Here is a 19,329-nt window from a genome sequence, read left to right as displayed (position 1 = left end):
GGGAAAGGAAAGGAGCCACTTGCCCCAGGGTGTGACTGAAGCCTTGGAGGCTGAGAGTCAGTAAGGCAGCAGAACATTTGCTGGGGCTACAGTCACAGGCTTCCTTTTAGACAGAGATATTTCCATTACAAGTCAAAGCTGCAATAAACGCTTAAGGCCTAAACGTATATGACCCCTTCTCCCTTCCCAGATGTAAACCTGTGATTTTCCAAGAATCTCACAAGAAACATCTGGAGTAAAGGACACGTCAGTGCTCTTGTGCAATTCTTAGGACTCATGATTTTACCTTATCAGGCTGCAATCCTATCTAACATACGTTGGGAGCCACCCTGTCATCTCCCTTATGGCAAAGGGAAAGTGGGGTTCTTAGCAATCCTCAAAATGAAACATGAGAAACACCAAAATAGTACGTATAGCTGTGGCTAAGACACTTGAAGCACCATTCTTTTCCGAGAAGACCACGCTCATGTGGGTGTGTCTAGTTTGTCACTGAGCACCTCTCTTAACGGGACAGTTGAACTTAAGTCTATGTTAAAGTCTCCTCACAAACTCCAGCTCTACTTCATATTGGCTTGCTCTGGCATTTTCTACAGGGAAGCCCAGGGTCCTAACTCTACCTGAGATCCCTAAACTGGATTCCTCAAGCCGCTGCAAATGGCAACGCGGAGCAATGTGTCTTTGGGTCTCCACCCCCACTGCCGGGGACACAAGAGACCAAGTGATTGTTCATACACACCCTGTGGGTTGAGGTGATAAATCGCAACAGAAATGTGAACACACTCTGGTGATGGCACATGGGATGATTAGCCCGGACGAACGAAACGTAAGCTCTAGGGAATGTGCTAGGCAAGCAGGAAAAAGGGCAGAGAAATAGGATGCTAGCAGAACCAGGTGTCCTACTCACCTGGGAGGAACTCCGTGAAGTCATTTGTCTGCGGGCCAGGAGAGTGGAGGAAAAGATCTGGCCAAATGAAGTCCTGGGCAACCCGAGAACTACACACAAAATGGACGTCTGTCCCGCTATTCAGAGCACTCTTCAGGGGGTCTTCATCCCCGTTGTCATGCCAATATGCCTGTTGACACATGGAACTATTTGTGTCACGGCTTCACAAGTGAGAAACCCCACGCTCTCCTTTGACCCAGATATGAACAATGTCTGGAAAGCTAAGGGAAGGGAGGGAGCTGAGGAGACTTCAGGGGAAGTCAAAGTGTTCATCTTTGGTGCCCCTTTCTCAGTGTGAAAGCCGTGGTCCAGAGAGAGGAGGAGTCATTGTCATTGTGCACATAGATTTAGAGTGAGCATGAGTATCCTGCTGCATCTCTGTAAGAATGACTCTTGTTTTCAGTCCTGGTAATAGAGTACTCTGCTTAGGAGTGTGGTTAAACAGCTTGCATATCTTAACGGTCCTTAAAATACTGTTAGACACTGAGTGTATGTGGACACACACACACACACACACACACACACACACACACACGACTTTCATTCATCACTTCTCTCCTTGTACTGTGTGGGTTCTTAGGATCAAATCAGGTACAGCAAATGCCCTTACCCAAGATCCTTCCAACATTTTCTTAGGTCTGTATATGCACACATTTTTACAGTAGCAATAAGCTATCTGATGAAAGGACACAAACTATTTTGAAACAATTACCTTGGTCCTATTTCACAATGTCTTTTGTCTTTTTACCACTTCCCAATTTAAGTTTCTATGGCAACAGGACAAATCAGAAAGTATTTGGAACTATTTTAAAGTGTTGTGTTTAGGAGTTATAACTTGGATCCAGACAGCAGTTTAATTAATATGAGTCTCTGTTACCATCTTTTGAAGTAGAGAAACTCAGGCTATGATTTCATAATATGATTGCATTTTCAAAAGTTTCCTTAAAGATTTGTGAGTACAAATTTTAAAATGTGATAGTACATGCTCGAAAAATTAGATATTGAAAGATACAGTATTTCCTAGTTAAACAGATGAAAATTATTTAGCACTTTCTTAACTAAAAGTGTGATCCCTTATAACACATGGTTAGTAGGAAAATTATATTGGGTTTAGATTTAGAGCAATGAGTAATTAAAAATCTATAGAGGTCAGATAAAATAAGGACATCAAAGGCCTCAAACTGTGCAAAAAGTGGCCATGAATAAACTATGTGTCCTCTATAGCACATCTCCTGGAGCTGTGGAAACAAGTAGCGAAGAGGATAGGTTTTAATTTTTAAAATTAACTTTAAAGTCAAGTTATATCACCACACAAGTGAAGAAATGTTCACAAAGCAAAACTTTCAGGTGAAGGTGAAGTCAAGAATTAAATCAGGAACCATCAACAAGAGCGATGCCTACATGGACAGGGGAGATTCCACAGTCTCATTCTTAGACAAGGAGCTACAGGTGGTCAGTGTCTGTGGAAATGGAGGATTATTCTCCTACAAGGACAAGCTCCCATATAGATTGTCCAATCCCAAGCGGTCACCCTTGGGCACAGGTACATACAGGCAACATGAAGTAGACTCAGTATGTTTTCTGTGTGTGTGTGTGTGTGTGTGTGTGTGTGTGTGTTTGTATACATATATGTTGTATACATATGTATATACATCTAAGGGTAATAGCTAAAGAGAGGATCATGAATTTGGGGGAGGCATAGGAGCAGTTGGACAGGGGAGGAAGACAGGAGTGGTGTAGATTCAGTGCTCATGTATGAGGTTCTCAAATTAGAATTAATTTAGGGACTAGAGATATGGCTCCATAATTAAGTGCGCTGGCTGCCCTTGCAGAGCATGGGAGTTCAGTTCCTAGCACTCACATGGGGGCTTACAACCAACTGTAACTCCAGCTCTAGGGGACCTGGTGTCCTTGGACATCAGGCATAACTGCAGTGCACTTACATACATGTAGGCCAAGCACTCATACCCATAAAATGAAAATAAATAAGTCATTAAAATAGTCAATAATCTTTAAAAAAACAATTTTTTAAAAAAAAAGAGGGTGTTGCCTTTTTAGGAGAACTGTTTGATCGTCACCATGACAAATAGATGCTGTGTACTTTGGGGGGTGGGGCAGGGTTGTTAATTAGCATTTAGTGGATACATCTATCAAAATGAAGAATTATCCTTACATGCCCTCCACTTTTCACAACTTTCTGAAATCCTTCTGCATGCTCATATAAGTGGTAAAGTGTGTAATTATCTCAGCCTATAATTCATGCTATTTAACCTATAAGCAATTTTGTATAGCCTTATCTAGATAAATATACAAATTTCCATTCTAATATCTGCAGCAATGAGGCTCTTCATTTTTTCTATTTTATTTGGAAGGTATTTTATCCTCTTAATTACATCTAGGTATAACTTTCTAAGTGTCTTCCAGTGTACTCATGAGTGACCATTTATGTACATAATAAAATATGTACTGTTTTGTTTCCTTTCTATTTCTTAATGTTAAGAAACTTCACATTTAGGCTTCTGAATATATTAACACATTTTGTTTGGAAGAAGGCAGTCAGCATTTTCCCAGTGCTTCTGGGCTGAGGAGATAGCTCAGTTACTAAAGGTGCTTACATGCAAGCGTGAGGACTTGAGTTTAATTCCCAGTGGCCTCATAAAAGTCGGATTTGGTGATACACATTGTAATCCTAGCCCTGGTAAAGCAGAGACAGGAAGATCTTTAGGATTCATTAGTTGATCATTCTAGCTGAATTGTTGAGCTCCAGTTTCCAGGGAGAGGCCCCTTCTCTAAAAACAAGATCTACAGCTCTTGAGGAACAACATCTGAGGTTAACCTCTGGGATCTACAAAATATAAAATATGATATGGGTTTTTATTTCAGAAGTACAGTACAGGCAGTCTCTTGTATAAAATTATAGTAAAATTGGACATACATTTCTTATGTTTTAAAATAAAGGTGTAAATCATTATGTATTTTTAGAATAACTGACAATGATTGCATTAATATAACAAATTGCACAGGATAATCAGGAGGAATGTGACACTGTAGAATTTATTATGAACACTACTTAAATGGCTAGAAAATAGCCCAGTGAGGTAAGGATTAGAAAGTAGATAATGCAGTCATCTCCCGCACAGTCACTCAACCATACTGGATCTGGAGACTAAGAGGAAAGAAAAGAGAGGAGAGCCCTGCAGTGGTGGTGTATGTCTTTAATCCCAGCACTTGGAGGGCAGAGGCAGCCGATCTTTGTGAGTTCGAGGCCAGCCATGTCTACAGAGAGTTCCAGGAAACAGTCCAAAGCTACACAGAGAAACCCTATCTTGAAACTTCCCCTTCACACCAAAAAAAAAAAAAAGGAAAGAAAGAAAAATAAAATGGAAAAAGAGAAGTCATCATGGAATGATGAGGAGGAGAGAGAAAGGGAGATGGAGACAGAAAGGGGGGAAGAGAGCAAGAAAGAGAGAAAGAGAAAAAAAACAGATATCCAGATGTCCTTCTACTCTTGGGCTTTTACATTCTGGCCCTTCCTGATAAGAAGACTGATATTTTGCTTTGTGAGAGAGAAACCACATTGAAATGTAGAAGAAGCAAGCATGCACCTCATGCACTTGACTTTGTAACTTCTGAGGGCTGACATTCTGCCTTTATCTGTTCTGCTTGGCTCCTCCTAAGATGAAGGTGACAGAAAGCAATGGAATTATTTCAGTGGCAGATATCAGAAGTACACCACTCTCACACCATTCTCCGTGATGACGCAGAAGAGGGACAAGTCTGAGCGTCTCCTCAGTGATGACCGGTGTTCTGGAGTGTATCACAGGCACACCTCAACAGGACAAATGGTCCATTTGGCTTTGACAGCCATAACAAAATTATCCATTGCCCTTTACTCTGCAATTACAATCATCTAATTTCTGTACATTGATATGGCTTTTAAAATCCAAAAGTCATGTCAAAATTTGATAGTTATTTTCTCAGTAGAAATGAGCGTAACAATAGAATTAACAGGAGAGAAAAGAATATATCAAAATATATCAAACAAATTAAGTTAAAATAAAAAAACAAGAAAACAGTAAAATTACCAAATATACCATCTTTGAGTCAACCATAGTACATCACTTCTGAAGTTTGATCAGTTTTGGGCAGATGCCTAAAGCCTATGTCTTGAGCTTGAGTCCAAGAAGTAGGACTCTGGTTCTGAGTCACCCATAGCATCTCTGAAAATCAGTATGAAATGTCTCAAAAGCAGATTCAAAAGCTGTTCAGTGGTTGTTTTACTCAGGGGACAGAGAAATGGTTGGCCCACATTTTTTTATATTTATAAAATCGTTTAAGCAGGAGCTAGAGAAATGGCTGAGCGGTAAGAGCAGTGGCTGCTCTGGCGGAGGGCCAAGGCTCAGGTCCCAGCACTCAGATGGTGGCTCACAATTATCTGGAAGTCCAGTTCTGAGGAATCTGACGTCCTCTTCTGGCGTCCACTGGCACCAGTAGTACACACAGTACAGGTACTTAAACACAGGCAAAACACTAGTACAAAAAAAAAAATCACGTAAGCATCGGAAGCAAACTCTCTCTGTCCACACCCATGCTTAGAATTGTTTTAAACTTTCTGTGGTCTTTGAGTTCTACTCGTGTGTCTGTGTCAGCAATTTCAGGGTCACTAGTAACAGCTCAGTGTTCCAATATCTCCAATTTGTTTATAGCAGTCAAGAATACAAATTGTGTTTTTATGAAAGTTAACATATGTATCGAAAGAATTCTCTAATATTACCCCGCTGTCAAACTGGTGATCTTTGGATGAGCATATAACTTTCATTAGCTTTGCTAATGTTTTTAATGTTTTTCTGAAGCGGAAGACTTACAAGGTGGAGTAAATAGACTCATTAAGCAAGGCCCATGCGGCCAACATTGGCCTGGGCATCACCCAAGGTTCTAAACACAGGGTAGGGTGAACCTGTCAATAAGCACATTTTTGTAAAATTTTCAAGAATAGCATTTCTTTCTTTTTTGCTTTCATTGTCCTAAGAATGGAACCAAGGGCTTTGTCTATGCTAAGCAGGCACTACCTCACTAACCTACATCTCTAGCTTAAGGATACTTTCTTAGCCTGTCTTTCACAGAGCATATGATTATGGGCTTGTAAATGAGTTTGTTTAGTTCAATTCTTCACTTTGACTACCATAGAGTTTGGATAAAGGAAGTGGTCTCCAAGGACTGTGGTCTGATAACTCCACCTTTAAAACAGTGAGGATCTTACAGAACCAATGACTTTATGTTCACATTCATGTGCTCTGTTGAATCCCAATCCTTAAAATAGGGGGGTTTATTGATATGATTTTGCAAGTCTCTGGTGAGAGGGTGACTCATAAAATCTGAGCCTTTACATTTCACGCATGTGCTACCAATAATATTCTACTGACATAAACACTAACAGAAGGAATCTGAAAACCAAGGGAAACCTCCCTGCTTATTGTTGCTTCAGGTTTCCTTTGATTAGAGTTCAGGAAGCCAAAAGAATAAGAACCATTTATTTTAAAGGGCAGAACATGGAAACAATGGTCTGGCAGCGTTGTCTGACTGTCATGTTTGTGATTGGCAGGTGAAGATTACTCACATTTAGCTACCCTCATTTCTTGTAAATCCAAGAATTATAATTTCCTTTTTCTTTTGGTAAAGGCGGTTCTCTGCGTCATTCTTATTCCAACACGGGTCCTATACTCCTAACTGTGAGGTCACAGAAAACATACAGTTGCTTGGGTCAGTCACCAAACAGACTTTAAAAATGGCTTTCTGAGCATTTGAATCTCTGGGACCTTTGGATCTGTGTCCTGAAACCGTCAGAGGACATCAGGGTAGTGTGTGCAACTAGAAGGTCTAATTTTTGAAATTCACTCAAATCAAATATTAAAAGACAGTAATACAGTTTTTTTGGCTAAGCATGGAATGTTAAAGTCGACTGTCATAATTCAGGTGAAATGGATGTTTAAGATGTGCATGGATTTGTGGTAGAATCAAAGGGCAATTTAAAATCTGAAAGACGCTGACCTCAGCACTATACCTCATGATGAGGCAATAAAAGAACTCATTTCATATGTATTAGGATAAAGAACTGGGTTGGTTTCCACCATCACCATTGTTGTCAGTTGTCTATTTTATTATTACCTCCTATCAAAATTATAGCACAAAGGACGTCCAGATGGATGGGATGAGTACTGCCTATAAAACACAACCCAAGTCTATTACAGACCAAAATGAAACCTTTGTAGTGTGTGTGTGTGTGTGTGTGTGTGTGTGTGTGTGTCTGTTTGTTCCTTCTATCATGGGATGGATATGTGTGTGTGTGTGTCTGTGATTCCAAAACCTTACACACACACACACACACACACACACACACACACACGACATGAAGTTGGGATGGGAGAGGAATGTGTTTGGGGGACACAGGAGGAGCTAGAGGCGGGGTGAATGAAGATGGATGATCGTATTTCATTTTTATGTGTATGCAATTCCTAAGAATAAATAAAACTCATAATTGAAAATAAAGAAAGAATAAATAAAAGTCCCAAACTTTCAAATACATGAATGTAAAGTTTATTAAAGAGTGAGTACAACTTGTGAATAGTTATTTACCGTAGAACTTTTAGTGATCTTTGAAATTTTAAAAAATATTTTTCAAAAGAAGTTTTGTCAAGTAGAAAATTGAAATTGATAAAAGGGGAAAAAAATCACATTCCTATTTTGAGTCGTGAAACCTAGTTCCCAAACCTTCCAGTCTGAGATTGTCCTCAAGTGTTCCTGGATAGATGGAAACCTTCGAGCCAGCTGAAGAAAATAAACACTCTGGGTAGGTGTGTGGAGTTTGGAGAGTTCAAAGCTCGGGCAATGCGAAAGGTCAAAGATTATCTCTTCCTCTTCTGCTCAGATTTCCCCTTTGCCAGTTTGCAGAGAATATTGGTCTTTATTGTTTTGTCTGAAAAGTCCACTCAAGTACTTCAAAAACCACAAGACTTGTCGGTTATAATCAAGATCTGCTGTGGGACACTAGTTCAGATGCTTCCAAGTGTCCTTTGAAAGTTTCAAAACCTTTCAAGTTTGAAACCCTAATTATTACAGAAGTATCCAAAGGCATTATCATTAAATGTAATTTGACACAGGAAGCCCCTCCTTTTCCGGGGCTTACCTGTGAGAATCTGCTTTTCACTCTAGTCTTGGCCAATCCTCTTTCTAAAGGTGCAGGCTCTGTCTTCCAACTCTAGAGAATAAAACTAAGAAGGACAGAAGAGGGTAGAAAAGCAGCCCTGGGGAAGGGAAGGTGAGCAGTTTCAGAGGAATATGGGAGGAAAGGTAAACAGCTTGCTTGTGAAGGAAGTGTATGGGAAAAGAAGAAAGGAGACTTGAAGAGATGCACTGGACCTTTTCATGGTTCTTGAACTACAGGCGCCAAAAGGTTGTTTTGAAGTGACTCTTTGGTCTCTGTCACTGATGCCTTGGACACCCATTTGCATTTGTGACCCTCAGTGACAAGAATCAGTGGAGGTCTACAGTCTTCACCCACATCATGTTGCCAGCTTCCATGGTGGAGACAGTTGCGATTTGGAATCAAAACCCAAACTGAGGAGCTAGATACCTAAGTCTTGCAGACATTGGGCAGTTTTGATTTGCACTGAGACGTGCTACCATGCATCAAAGAGACACAAAACGGAAAATAAAAATTTCTCCTTAATGGCTGTGTTCCTTAGGCATGAGAAGGAAACACCTACACATAAATAAGGCAAAGAGAAGATGTCATCTCACACGGAAGACTTTTCTCCTTCCCAGAAATATAATAGATTTTCTTTCATCGCTATAAAATCTTGATTTCACAAGAACTTTAAAACCCTGGAGCTCACAATAATGTGTTCTCCTTAAGTCTATTATTGGTGTATTTCTATGCTTGGCTCTTAAGCTAGTCTGACTGGAGCAGGGTTGTTCAGTGACGACTGATTTCCACACCACACTTTCAAGGCACAGTTATTTGTCCATCTCTACAGTTTTAGATGTCAGAGCATGGGCAGGGTGCTTACCTGCATCTACTGGGTAGAAGTCAGAGATGGTGTAACTGCATGATCATGTACAGGACAGCCTCCTACAAGAGACTACCTGACCCCCAACGGTCATAGCATCAGTATGGAAAAACCCTGGTCAAGAGCCGTCTGAGGGTCCTATGGTGTCCGTTATCACTGGGCGTGGTCTCTTCACTTCTTCCTTCCCGTTGGGCTCAGAGCCAGTCCTTTAATTTCATCAATACCAACTTCTCTTCACCCCAGTCCGCCTTCAGTAAAAGAAAGGACCTTCCCGCGTGACATCTCTACTAATTGGCAGTCCTTGTTCATAGTTCAACTTGAGGGAAATGGGGCACTGTGTGTGGTATAGTACAGTACAGTATAATGCAGAATAGAATAGTATAGTACAGTATAAGTAACCACATGGGATTTGGGTACTGTACTAGCTGTATTTGCATAGCTGTAAGAAGATACCTGGAAAAACCTTAAGGCAAGAACATCTTATTTTGACTTACAGTTTCATGCTTGGTTGGCCTAATGAGCTTGGGAAGAACATCATGACAGCATGATGATGGGATGAACGACCTTCTTCACCCTGTGGTGGACAGGAAGCAGAAAGCAGGAGACCAGAAAGGGTCAAGGTCAAGTTAGTTCTAATACCCCACCCACCACAGTGTGTTATCTCCTGCAGCCGGCTACACTTTGTAAAGGTCCCAGAACCTCCCAAAATAAAACTGTGAGCTGGGGACCTATCCTGGGGGAACATTTCATATTCAAGCCATAACCACGGATAATTCTTGTAAGAGTTACGTGAGTACATACTCAGGAAGCACTGGGGATGTTATCAGACACCTAAGGACTTAGACATGGTGAGCATTATTATTGCTGATGCTTTGCATACCAAGATCCATGTTGACCAACTCACTTCCTCCTCTACCACAAGTCCAAGAAGCAGGTGTAATTTTATATTGGTGGTTTCTTTCAAATGAATGCCTAAGCTATCAAATTTTCCATGTCTGTCCTGGCCAGTATTTCTTTTATGGTGATGAGGCAAGATGTGCCCTATTTTTCTCTTGCTTGATTTTGGATATTTAAATACCTTCTTGAGACAAGGAAAATTAATAAATGTAAGAGCAGAAAGGACAAATACTCAAAGTACCATCATGGATGGCAGAATTCCCAGCTGTATTGGTGTGAAGATAGGTGTATCCTGTGAAAAGTGTGAGATTCTGGCATGAATGACCTTGTTCATTGTGATGCCTTTCAACTGTAATGAAATTTGTAGAAATAAAAGAAAGCTTGCAATGAAGCTGGAGCGTTGCTTTTGCCCATGAATTTGTGGTGTAAGTAGAGAAAGGAGATACAGATGTCTAGTAGAAAGGGAGGCTGGCAAGTTTCCTCTCAGAAGAGATAGCAGAACTAGTGATAAGTGTTTATTTCTTTGGTTTTTTGTTTTTGCCAAAAATGGTAATTGAGTCAATGAGAGGATAAAAGACTGAATAAAAAGAAGATAGTTAAGTCTTCCCTGAGAATCTATCTCTGGATGGATGACTAGGTGAACGTATACGTGGATAGATGGATATGTGGGTGGGTGGATGGGTGGCTAGGTATGTGGGGGCAGGTGGACAGATCAACAGATATGTGGGTGGGTGGATGGGTGGGTGGGCGGAAACAGACACTGCATTGCATAATAAGATAAATTAAGGGCATGCTTGTTTCCAGAGGTGCTGAGGACAGTGTACTTCCTGCTGTAGATTCTGCTTGGGAAATACTAAGAGCCCAAACCACCATAAAGAAAATGAAAGTGATATGTGTGGTGTGGTTTCACTACTTTGATATTTTATGTTTTATATGCAATGAATTGTGTAACAACTGTTACTCAGTTTATACAGGCTTGGTTGAATGCTGTGTCCCACTCAAACATTTGAAAACAAGCTCCATTATCAATAATCTTATCTGTTTTACTCTTTCAGATCATAAGGCAAATGGATTTTCTGCATCAAAAGACCACTATCAGCAAGTTACAGTAATAGAGTACCAAGGTATGGCATCTTCAGATTTAACTGGATTGATTTGTATGTTAAGAGAAGCTTTTTCTTTGAGAGAAGCCTTCCCGCCAACCTGGTTCTAGAGCCGCATCAGTCCCAAATAAACACACAGGAGGCTATATTAATTATGAAGCTGTTGGCCTTGCTTTTTTCTTACTGGCTAGTTCTGACTTAAGTAATTACCCCATAATTGTTAATCTAAGTATGTTTCTTACCGGAGAATAGTTCCGGGCTTCCTACCCCATGGCGTCACATGTCGACTCTCTTGTGTTTCTCCTTCCCAGAGTCCTCCTGGACTCCTAGTCCCTCCTATCTAGATTCCCTATTGGCCAGACAATGCTTTATTGACAAATGCACAGGACTTCCCCAACAGATTTGTTTTCATACTGTCTTTCTATTTAAGTCTTCTGCCCACTCCCCTACCCCCCCTCTGTGTGTGTGTGTGTGTGTGTGTGTGTGTGTGTGTGTGTGTGTGTGTGTGTGTGTGTGTGTTTTCTCCCCAAGGTGGGAGAAAACTACTTTATGTTGATCCCAGGGACCAAATGCTGGTCTCCAGCCTTTTAACTGCCGAGCCATTTAACTCGCTGCCTGCTCACACCTTATTTTTCTCCTTGTATGGTCTGTCTGATTCTTGCCATGGCACTTATCATTAGCCGTGAAGCTGGTAGTGGATGCCACTTACCATGTCCTTGTACCTTCTGCAGTGGCCACCCTGGTGGCCATCTAATAGCCAGTTAGGTTTTGGTCTGTCCACTGAAGAAGAACTTTAGGCCTCCAGGTGAGATAAGGGTGGGGCAGAAGCCCCATCTGGTCACGTAGGCAGTATAAGATTAGGGTAGTATAACAAAAAGCACCCAGATAATTCAGTTAAAGACTCTACATTATAATATACCACATGACTAAGCTAGTAAGACACACTTTATTGCGGGTCAGTTTCAAATGAAGGAAGGTGGCCAAGAGGTAATAAATCCCCGAAAGTGACTTGGACTCTGGAGTACTCACAGGAGGGTAAACAGAGCTGGCAACATGCCAGAAGAGAGACTGGGAAGATAGACAGTGTTCACAGCCAGGGAGGACGACCTCAAGAGTCAAAGTGAGGTCCAGCACTCTCCTCGCTTCCCAGAGGCGCTTACTGAGGTCCAGCCGGGCGCAGTGGGTGCACATGCCTCGGTTTTAGTATCTCTTCTAAAATGGCAAGATCGAGTGCTTTATTCTACATTCCTTTTAAAATACTGAAGTAAAATTAACACAGCTTTAAAATCTGACATCTTAAACTGTAAACACTTCAGTGGAACTCAGTATATCCAAGGTGTTCTAAAAGCACAACCCCTCCTCAGACCCAGAGCATTCCCTCTACTGCAAAGTGCAATCCTGTGTCCACTTGGCTTTCCCTTTTTAAGACATGCTTTATTTTTAATATAGAAAATCCTTCTATAATCTATTGCAGTCAAATGCTAATCTCAAGGATGGAGTTATCATGCTCAGTGAGAAATGATGTCGTGGCAAAGCCAGTGCTTACCCATGTACAAGGTGCTGGGTTTAATACAGTGCACACACACGCATGCACAGTCATACAAGATGCTGGGTTTAATGCAGCGCACACATGCATGTAGTCAGTCTGACTCTAGACTATGTTACTATTTTCTTTCACTTTCTTTTACCTAAAGTTTTTGTGTGCCTTGCCTATTCCAATTTGGCTCCCATTAAGCAAATTTAATTAATAGTTTCTTCCACATTTTTGTTTTGTTGTTATTGTTGGATTTTGTTTTTGTTTGGCTTTTTTTATTTAGTTTGTTTTTGCAGCAATTTAAAGTCTGTGACATTTTGTGATTTGTATACATGACACCCATTTCATTCAGGTTTTTTTTTTCTCATATTCCTCTGATGTCAGAAAGTTGTGAATTAATCCCCGATTCTCAGAGCTGCTGGTCGGCCTCACTTCCCTTGGTGCTGCCAAAAGCAGATTAAGCTGGAAATCAGGGCAGCTCTGCCAGCCTTGGACATCATATGAGCAGCTCTGCACGAGGTCCAAACCTGAAAGCTATTAATCAGCGTTTCATAGCAACCATTTTCTTCAACAATGGCCTTTTTTTCCAATCAAGATTCAACAGATTTTCTGACAACATAATCCACATTAATAAAAAAGGCTGGCATCTTTTGAGTATTAATGTGTCTTGTGTGAAGAAATATGATTTATGTCACTACTATTTGTTTTACTAACATTTGAGTTCAGATTTGGGTAATGTAAATATGGACTTGTGATGATGTCATGTGTGGATGTCTACCATGTGGTGGTGAGCTTACAGTCGCAACTACAGAGAATTTCTCCGTGGATGAAAATAACAGACCATTTAAGGAGCACTTGCTATATGCAAGTTATAATGTGCACCAAACATATATATGATGTGTATTTATATATAATTTTGACAATGATTATTTTATTGTTTCACTGATGTATGGTATTTTCATTATCTCAGGCCTAATATGCGATAAAGGTCTAACTTGATGGCCTGTGCTGTAAACTACCACGTCACCATAACCCGGCAGCCAGATATGGGAAATTATGCCAGCTGTGAGTTTTGAATTTTGGCTGGAGAAAGGGGAGAGTTAACATCTAGGTTCTTTATCCTAAAATACTAGCCCCATAATTCTAGTACTTTCCCTGTTTGTATTAATACCTTAGGACTGTCTTAGTAAAGTACTACAGGCTCTAAAGCAATTAGCCTTGCTCTCTGACAGTTCTAGAGGATTATAGCTCAAGATAAAGGTGTTGATGCCTTAGGGCAGTGGTTCTCAGCCTGTTCCTCCCGGTGGGATGGAACAACATTTTCACAGTGTCACCTAAAACCATCTAGAAACACAGATATTTACATTATGATTCATAACAGTAGCAAAATTACAGTTGTGAAGTAGCCATGAAAATAATTTTATGGCTGGGGGTCACCACAGCATTAGGAACTGCATTAAAGAGTCACAGCATAAGGTTGAGAACCACAGACTTGGGGCTGATGGTCTTCACTTCCCTGGGCAGGACCCTTTCTCAAAGCATCTTGGAAAGAAGTTTCCTGTCTTCTAAATCTTTGATCAGATGTTACCTTCTGAAGGAGGTCAACTACGTTTTGTGCACTGTGGCCTTGCCCCAGCAACCCTCCATCGCCTCTGCTGCTTCCCCCTCCCCGGTCCCCACAGCTCCCGATCCCCACAGCTCTCCCCTCCCGGGGTACTTGCTGCCTGCCGGCCTGGCTTTCCCTGCTAGATTGTCAGATCCCAAAGGCCATAGGATCCTTGCTCTGCTTGCTGCTTACAGCTCAAGAGCAATGCTGGCCCCACAGCTTTACAGAACGTATTTTGGAAAACTGGACAGACCACTTCTTCACATTCCATGTGTTCAGTAAGAAGGAGACTAAAGTCAAGTCACTGGGGGAAGTCATTGGTTACATTTTCTAACAGAATTTCCTCAGGTTTTTCCACAAGACGGTGAGGGAGGAACTCGCCAAAAGGGATGCATTTGTGTGCGTGTTTAGTTAAATACATGGAATAGTGTGGTACGGTATAAAATTGTCTCTTAAGATGTAGGAGTAAGATACAGTGAAAACGAGTGTGGGTGTGTGCATAATTGTTGGAAAACTCAACAAAATACGGGAAGGAAGCCTATCTAAAGCTCAAGACTCGGGAAGTTACCACCCTTTCTCCTTAATCAACAGAACAGAACTGTTTCCTCAGACAGGTCCCTTTGCACACATTTGTCTTTGTAGCATAGTTGTAAACACCTCTGAAAACGATCACTCCACGTGGCGTGAAAAAAAAGCCTTAAGCGTTCTTAACACAGTGTAGGGTTCTTTTTTTCCCCCTTGCCTTTCTTTTCTCTAGCCAATTTTGTTTTACCTCTCATTTTCTTTCTATCAATAGAAGCACAGTTAGAATTTAGAAACACAGTACAGGCTACACATGACAACAAGCCCTTATTTTATTACCACTGGGTACAGTTTTCAAACATAGGCCCATAGACTTTCGTAGTCTATGATTATGCATATGAAATATGGTTTTTTTAATGACATTACATGTTCTTAAATGTCATAATCAGACATATGGAAAAGATTTTAACCAAATTTTTTATTCAATGAAAGATCCTCTCCTTTTTTTTTAGGTCACCACATGGTTATGGTTAAACATATCCAGAAATATGAAGTTGTCACTCCAAGGAGCCTAGTTGAAACATACTTTTAAACTGTTTACAGCTGGTGCTTCTGCTTGGCAGCTTGGAGTAATATTTAGAATAGTGTTGGGCAACTCTCCCTAGTCATTTGGTCTGGACAGTCTAAAGAGGTAACTCCCTTGGAGGTTCCAGGATCCTTTAATGATGCAACTATGGTAAATTTACTGTCATAAAACCGATCTTTGCTACACTGAAGTAAAGTTGATATAGTTTTAATAGTTTGTCCGCATTGAGGCAAAGTTATAGGCAGTCATTTTGCAGCAGGAAACTACAATTTACATAAGGCGATATTAGGTGAATATTAATGTCTTCATAGCGTGAGACAAAAGGGAACTGTGTAGCATGATAAATAAAAGACCCAGAAGCTGATATTGGGGTTCAAGCTTCAGGCTGGAGGTCAGAAAAGCAAAGCAGCCAGCCACTAGCTCTTGCCTCTACCTCAACTCAGACCAAAGCAGAGATCCTCTGACTGCTCCTGACTTCACTGCTCCTCCGATTCACTCAGACTGCTATGTTCTCCTCAGCATGGCTAGAGACTAACTCTCAGACTGGATATCTACCTTTTATACCTCTGAAATCCAGGGATCAAAGGTGTCAGCTCTGATTCACTCTCCAGTAGCTCAGGGTGGTCTTGGACTCAGAGATCATCTACCTTTTAATCCTGAGTCCTGAAATTAAAGATGTGTACCACCGCCACCAGGATTCTATAGCTAACTAGTGTGGCTGACTTTGCTTTCTGTACCCTCAGGCAAGCTTTAACAAATCATAAATACTGTATCACTACAGAACTGAGTGGGAACGTAGCCTGTGAAGAACTTCTGTGCATTTCCCCAGCATGCCTGGGATGGACTAAGTGTCTTTCTTAGGAGCAAATGTCCAGTTCACTCCCTTGACTTCCCTCTTGATGCGCATCATCTTTGCCTGAAGTGACCATGTCTTACCTGCATCTTCCATCAAACTTTAGGCTCCCCAGATGCGGAGACTTAGACTAACAAATAAACAATTAGTCGCAGCAGCTTTTTGCTAAGTACTAACAATGTTTAGGCCTGTCTGTTTTGAAGACATTGCTGCTTTTGAAGACTCACAACTGTGTGAGTCACTATCCCATTTCAATGATGGAAACGCAGATTCCAGAACTAGGATTATGTCACACAATTATTGCAGAGAAGAGCTGTCATGTTCCCAATTCATCTTTGGGTGACGTCAGCATGGTACGTGTTGAGGTGATGCATTTACGTCTCAGTGTGTGGTGGGAGAGATGAATAGAGGGATGGAAATATAAAAGAAAAAATTTAAAGTAACTTAAAAGATGTTTTTAAGTTAAAGTATAAGCTCATAAAAAACATATTTTCCCTTGTGTCTAGAGGCTATTTTAGCTTGTAAAACCCCAAAGAAGACTGCTTCCTCCAGATTGGAGTGGAAGAAACTGGGGCGGGGAGTCTCCTTGGTCTACTATCAACAGGCTCTCCAAGGTAAGAAACTAGATTGAAGAGGTCAGAGAGAGAAGACACCACATACAGCCCATATTCCTTAATTTACAAATGGGAACAGGACATGACTGATTACTGAAAATGTGTTTCTGTAAGTGTGAGATGAAATGAATAGTGTCTGAGACCTAAAATACAACAGTTACAAAAACCAGACAGAGAAAACGGAGGTGAAATCCACCAAACATGATTACTTTGCTGGCCTGGTTAATTAAACTGTTAGAGAAGAGAAAAAGACTGATCTGATGTCGGGTCAGACATGGTGGTGCCCACCTTTAATCTTGGCGTTCTAGAGGCAGAGGCAGAGGCAGAGGGATCTCTGTGAGTTTAAAGCCAGTGTGATCTATGTAACAGGACAGCCATGACTACAAAGAGAGACCCTGTCTCAAAAAAAAAAAAAAAAAGCTGAGATTGGGATTGGGGTTGGAAATGTGAGGCCTCACCCTACTTTCCTGTTTCCCTCTAGAAAGCAAATCACTGAGAAGCCTGGAAAGTTGGGGTGTGTGGACTGTTAGTTACAAAAGGAGCCTGGAGAGTTGGAACTCATAGACTGTTATAGTTGCAATAACTGTTAATAAGTACTTATCTTCTTTTAATAAGTACTTTTCATTGTTGTACTCTCTATTCTTCCTTCGGGTTATATAATTTATTATTATAGTTAAAATGTGGTAATGGTGGATGAACTATGGCATTAGTTTGTGTGTTGGTAGCTTTTCTGTTGCTGTGATAAAATACTATGACAAAAACACCTTAAAGAAGAAAGGGTTTACTCTGGTTTACTGTTCCAGAGTCTATCGTAGCAGGGAAGGCATGGTAGCTGGGTCAGGAAGCTCGCTGATCACATTTCCATCTATACTCAGGAACAGGAAGTAGGGATGTACAAAAGGAAGTGAGGTGAGGCTATAATCCCATGTCCAGTGATGTATGTCCTCCAGCAAAGTGCCACCTCCTGAATGCTGTAACCCTCCCAAAACAGAGCCACTAATTGTGGGCCAAATAGTCAAAGACATAAACCCATGAGGGGCAGTTCGAACCACTCTACTCATTGAAGGGCACATGTCTTTAACTCCAGTCACTCAGGAGGCAGAGGCAGACAGAGCTCTGTGAGTTCAAGGTCAGTCTGATCTACAAAATGAGTCCCGGGAAACTTGAAGCTATGTGGTGAAACACTGTATCAAAAATCAAATAAATAAAATACCCCATCTGATTTTACTCCATTCAGATAGACATAAATTCCAATGGCTAATAGAGCAGGTATTTTCACATTAAATTTCCATAATTGCCATTTCACACACTTGCATATTACACAACCCCATTTCATTTTATTTTTTATTATATATACTTATTTAGGGGAATGCATGCCATGTGGAAGTCAGAGGACAATTAGCAGGAGTTGTGTCTCCTTCCATCATCTGGAACTCTGGGATAAAACTCAAATTATTTAACTCTGCAGCAGGCACCATTGCCCAACTAGGCCACTCCACTAGCTCACAAAAGCCCACTTTAATTCACTGCTTATTATTATCAAAATCTAATCAAGACAATGTTTTAAGATCCTTGCCACCTACCTTTCTTCTCTGGTATGATTTGAATGACCATATATAAAGTTAGTGTTTTGAGTAGCTAAATCACTCTCCATTTCTGAAAGCAGAAATAGATACTAGACAGGAGGCAAGGCAGGCATTTGGTTCTTTAAAATCAAACATGGTGCCACATGAAGTGATATACACCTTTAATTCCTGCATTCAGGGAGTAGAGCTGGTAGATCTTTGTGAGTTCAGGACCAACCTGATCTACTTAGAGAGTTCCAGACCAGCCAAGGCTATATAGTGAGAGAAAGGGTGAAATTAGATAGTCTTTAATAGACTAAAAATGTCCTCCAAAATGCATAACATGCACAAGCTCCAAGTTTAAATTTTTTTACCAGGAAAACAAATGCTTTAGTTTTGAATGAAGTAACTTGAGGAAGACTACACCGAAAATTTCATTGTTTGTAACATTATTGTCTTTTCCCCCCCAAAAGGTGATTTTAAAGATCGAGCTGAGATGATAGATTTCAACATACGAATCAAAAATGTCACGAGAAAAGATGCTGGAAAGTATCGTTGTGAAGTCAGTGCTCCATCTGAGCAAGGCCAAAACCTGCAGGAAGACACAGTCACGCTGGAAGTCTTGGGTAATGCGCATGCTCATGTGTAACTGCTGTCAGCTGTCCCACAATCACCCTAGCTCTGGGGGTGGGACACTAACTCAGCCCCAACCAGGACCGCCATACTCTACAAGCTTCTTCTTTCCCAGCAAGACCCGGCTCTTCCCGTTGGCTCGCTAACTGAGGAAATCACTAATTCAGTTTCACAAACCTCCTTGTTTGAGACTCAAGTGGTTCCTAATGCCACTTCATGTGCCATGAACATTTTCCCCAAGACTCTGCTCTGTGTTTGCTTTTCAGGATCCTAGATGGTATCCCGTAAGTTGATGGGAAAGCAACAGAAGAAACAATTGTAGACCAGCTGAAAAATCAGAAAGGATTTGGTTCAAAAGAAATAGTATTTATTTGGTAGCTAACAGATGTCAAGTGCTTTCACATAGT

At 40.9% G+C, this 19,329-nt stretch overlaps 1 protein-coding gene across 4 annotated transcripts in view; it reads left to right on the top strand.

Moving 5' to 3' along the window:
• The window catches only part of Jam2 (junctional adhesion molecule 2), a 46,395-nt gene that overhangs the window by 10,461 nt on the left and 16,605 nt on the right, over positions 1–19,329 (top strand). For all 4 annotated transcript variants that reach the window (XM_013116223.3, XM_005073864.4, XM_040750554.1 and 1 more), the window contains exons 2-4: positions 10,962–11,030; positions 16,617–16,724; positions 18,763–18,915. In XM_013116223.3, coding sequence (XP_012971677.1) covers positions 10,962–11,030; positions 16,617–16,724; positions 18,763–18,915 — 330 coding nt within the window. The remainder of the gene's footprint in view (positions 1–10,961; positions 11,031–16,616; positions 16,725–18,762; positions 18,916–19,329) is intronic.

This window comes from Mesocricetus auratus, unplaced genomic scaffold (assembly GCF_017639785.1).
Source record: "Mesocricetus auratus isolate SY011 unplaced genomic scaffold, BCM_Maur_2.0 Super-Scaffold_100008, whole genome shotgun sequence".
Taxonomy (NCBI): Eukaryota; Metazoa; Chordata; class Mammalia; order Rodentia; family Cricetidae; genus Mesocricetus; species Mesocricetus auratus.
The sequence above is the reverse complement of the archived record's forward strand: the minus strand, read 5'-3'. Positions and strand labels throughout refer to the sequence as shown.